Raw genomic sequence first — 2582 nt, 5'->3', positions numbered from 1 at the left:
TTGCTGGCCAGTCCCTTTCACCTGTTCATTTGATTCTATCCTTCCATTTTAAGGAAGTGCCTTATCACTTATGCTTTTTCCCTCATATACTGAGCCTTTTTTCAGCTTCACTTTGCCCTCAAGTTAGAAACATATTCAAGCTTCTTCCATCTTAAAATGAAAAACAGGTAAAATCTTCTTTCCTTATAACATTCTGAAACTGGCTTTCTTTCTCATTTCCTAGCTAACTTTTGGAAAAGAATTGGAAAAATCATTTGCTCTCATTGCTTCTGTATCCTGCCATCCTGTTATTTTTCAGCTTCCTGTGTTCTGGCTTCTGCTGCTCCCTGCCATTGAAACTGCTTTTACTTAGGTCACCATTGGCCCCCTTATTGCACAGTGTAATCGATACTTATCAGGGCTTACCTGACCCCTTTGTGGCTTCTAATATTATCCAACTCATCCTCGGGCTTTGGTGACATTTCCTCCTGCCTCTCTGGGTGGTCCTTCCTAGTCTCCTTTAGTAGGGTCCTCTTTCTCTATTGATTCCTTAAATGTCAGTTATCTTCAAGGTTTTGTCTTCTTCCCTTTTATTGGGTTAACTTTGCACATTCTCTATAAATAATCTCATCTACTCCCAGTACGTTAGTTACTTGTGAAGCTACATTTCCTGGCATGCTTTTCTGAGTTACAATCAGTTTGTCCTCCTGCTTACTGGTTATCTTCATCTGGATATGCCATAGGCTTCTCAAATTCAACATGTTGAAAATGGCCCTTTCTGTTCTTCCTGTATTATGTTTTTCAGTGACCAATACACCTTTCTCACTCATGCAAGCTAGAAACCTGGGTTTATTCAAGTCTTGTCAAGCCTACCTTCTTCTTAGCTCTTGAATCTTTTCTCTTTATTTCCATTGCTATTGCCATAGATCAGACTCACCTGATTTCTGAACACCACAAAGGCTTTTAAATAGAGTTTGTTGCCTTTAGCTTCTCATTCTCCCAGTGTATCTTTTAGCAGGTGCATGGATGGAAAGATTTACTATCACTTGACAAATATTTATCAAGCTACATACCCTATCCTGAGAGTTGGTGATACAAATTTGAATGGATCATGGGGGAAGCAGGGAGGCCAATAAACACATAATTATTATACAACTTTAAATGAGTTGATATTTGTAAGGTGTGTTGAACGATGCTTGGCACATATAAATGCTTATTAAAATATGGGGTGTATACAGATAACCACAGGGTGGTGTATGAGCCGAGGGGGTGTTACAGGGAAGCAGGGATAACTGAGTGAAATAATTGCTTCACGATTAGGAAAGAGTCTGGAGGAAAACAGATAGCTGAGTCCTTGTGATTTGTTTCTCTTTTCTGAAGATATTTGTTTGATACTGTCAGAGTCGTGTGCTGGGTTCTTACTCTGATTTAGGCACTGTGTATTTGCGGGGTGATTACAAGCCACTTGGTGGGCCTGGGCTTTGGGCTTTGGTTTCCGTACAAATTTAAAATTGAGGGGGCACTCACATTAGAAGATCACTAAATCCCTTCAATTTATAAGTCTTTGTTCTTAGGACAAGATCATTAGTGGAATATCAGGGGTCGAGTCTTCCAAACAAGATAAGACTTTTCTGTGGATTTCAGGGAGTAAATTGTAAATGTTGAGAAATAATTTTGCTTTTCCCTTATTTGGTACTTCCTCTTTTCCTACAGTTCTTATTTGCTACATGCACACCAAAATTCATTCAGTTAAGATGTCTCCTTTATCGATAGTTACAGCCCTAGTGGACAAGATTGGTAAGTGGTATCATTTTCTATGCCTACTTAGAATTCTTAGTAGTTATAAGATATTTTTGAGATTATAGGGAATATTCTCCTTTTATGGGGAATTTTAAGGTATATATGTATATTGAAAATGTTTAGAGTGCTATATACCAAGATATTTATTATAATTAGGTAGAAGGGTTTTTGCATGATTCCAGTTTTATTTTTTATATTCTTTGCATTGTCTACGTTTTTCAAAAAGACATATAGATTTCTTCTGCGTGTCAAAAAAGTTATTTTAGTTTTTAAGAAATAAATGTAGTAGAATTTGCCATAATTTCAAATGAAATTGTCCATTTACAGTACAGAAAATTTTTGGTATGATTTGGACCCTGATTGATTTTCTGTTTTGCAGATATGTGTAAGAAAAGCTTAAGCCCAGAACAGGACATTAAGTTCAGTGGCCATGTTAGCTGGGTTGGGAAGACATCCATGGAAGTGAAGATGCGGATGTTCCAGGTATATATGTGCTTGAAGATTGTCTACTGTTCAAATATAACCAACTAGTCTCAGTGCAAGAAAAGCTTATTTACCTATCTATCCATAGGCAGGTGTATTGTTCACCGCTTCTAGAAAAACAGTTAAAACTTTATGTCACACAGATGGTGGGTTATTAATATCTTCCTTCTGAACAAAGATTGACACATCATTTGGTGTTCACATTTAATATTTATTACTTTCCAATCATATACAGCTCCACGTTAAAGAGCTTATTTCTAGTTTTGCCCAGGAAAATTTCACAACAGTCTGAGTTATGTTAGGCATGCATGGGATTGATC

General features: G+C 37.0%; 1 protein-coding gene across 1 annotated transcript in view; it reads left to right on the top strand.

Annotated features, from left to right (window-relative positions):
* Window positions 1–1696: 1696 nt before the first annotated feature.
* Window positions 1697–2582, top strand: part of ACOT9 (acyl-CoA thioesterase 9) — a 19722-nt gene continuing 18836 nt past the window's right edge. The window contains exons 1-2 of the mRNA XM_012656338.1: window positions 1697–1776; window positions 2159–2262. Of these exons, the coding sequence (XP_012511792.1) occupies window positions 1707–1776; window positions 2159–2262 (174 nt within the window). The 5' untranslated portion in view covers window positions 1697–1706. The remainder of the gene's footprint in view (window positions 1777–2158; window positions 2263–2582) is intronic.

Source organism: Propithecus coquereli, unplaced genomic scaffold (genome assembly GCF_000956105.1).
Source record: "Propithecus coquereli isolate 6110/MARCELLA unplaced genomic scaffold, Pcoq_1.0 Scaffold50, whole genome shotgun sequence".
NCBI lineage: Eukaryota > Metazoa > Chordata > Mammalia > Primates > Indriidae > Propithecus > Propithecus coquereli.
The sequence above is the reverse complement of the archived record's forward strand: the minus strand, read 5'-3'. Positions and strand labels throughout refer to the sequence as shown.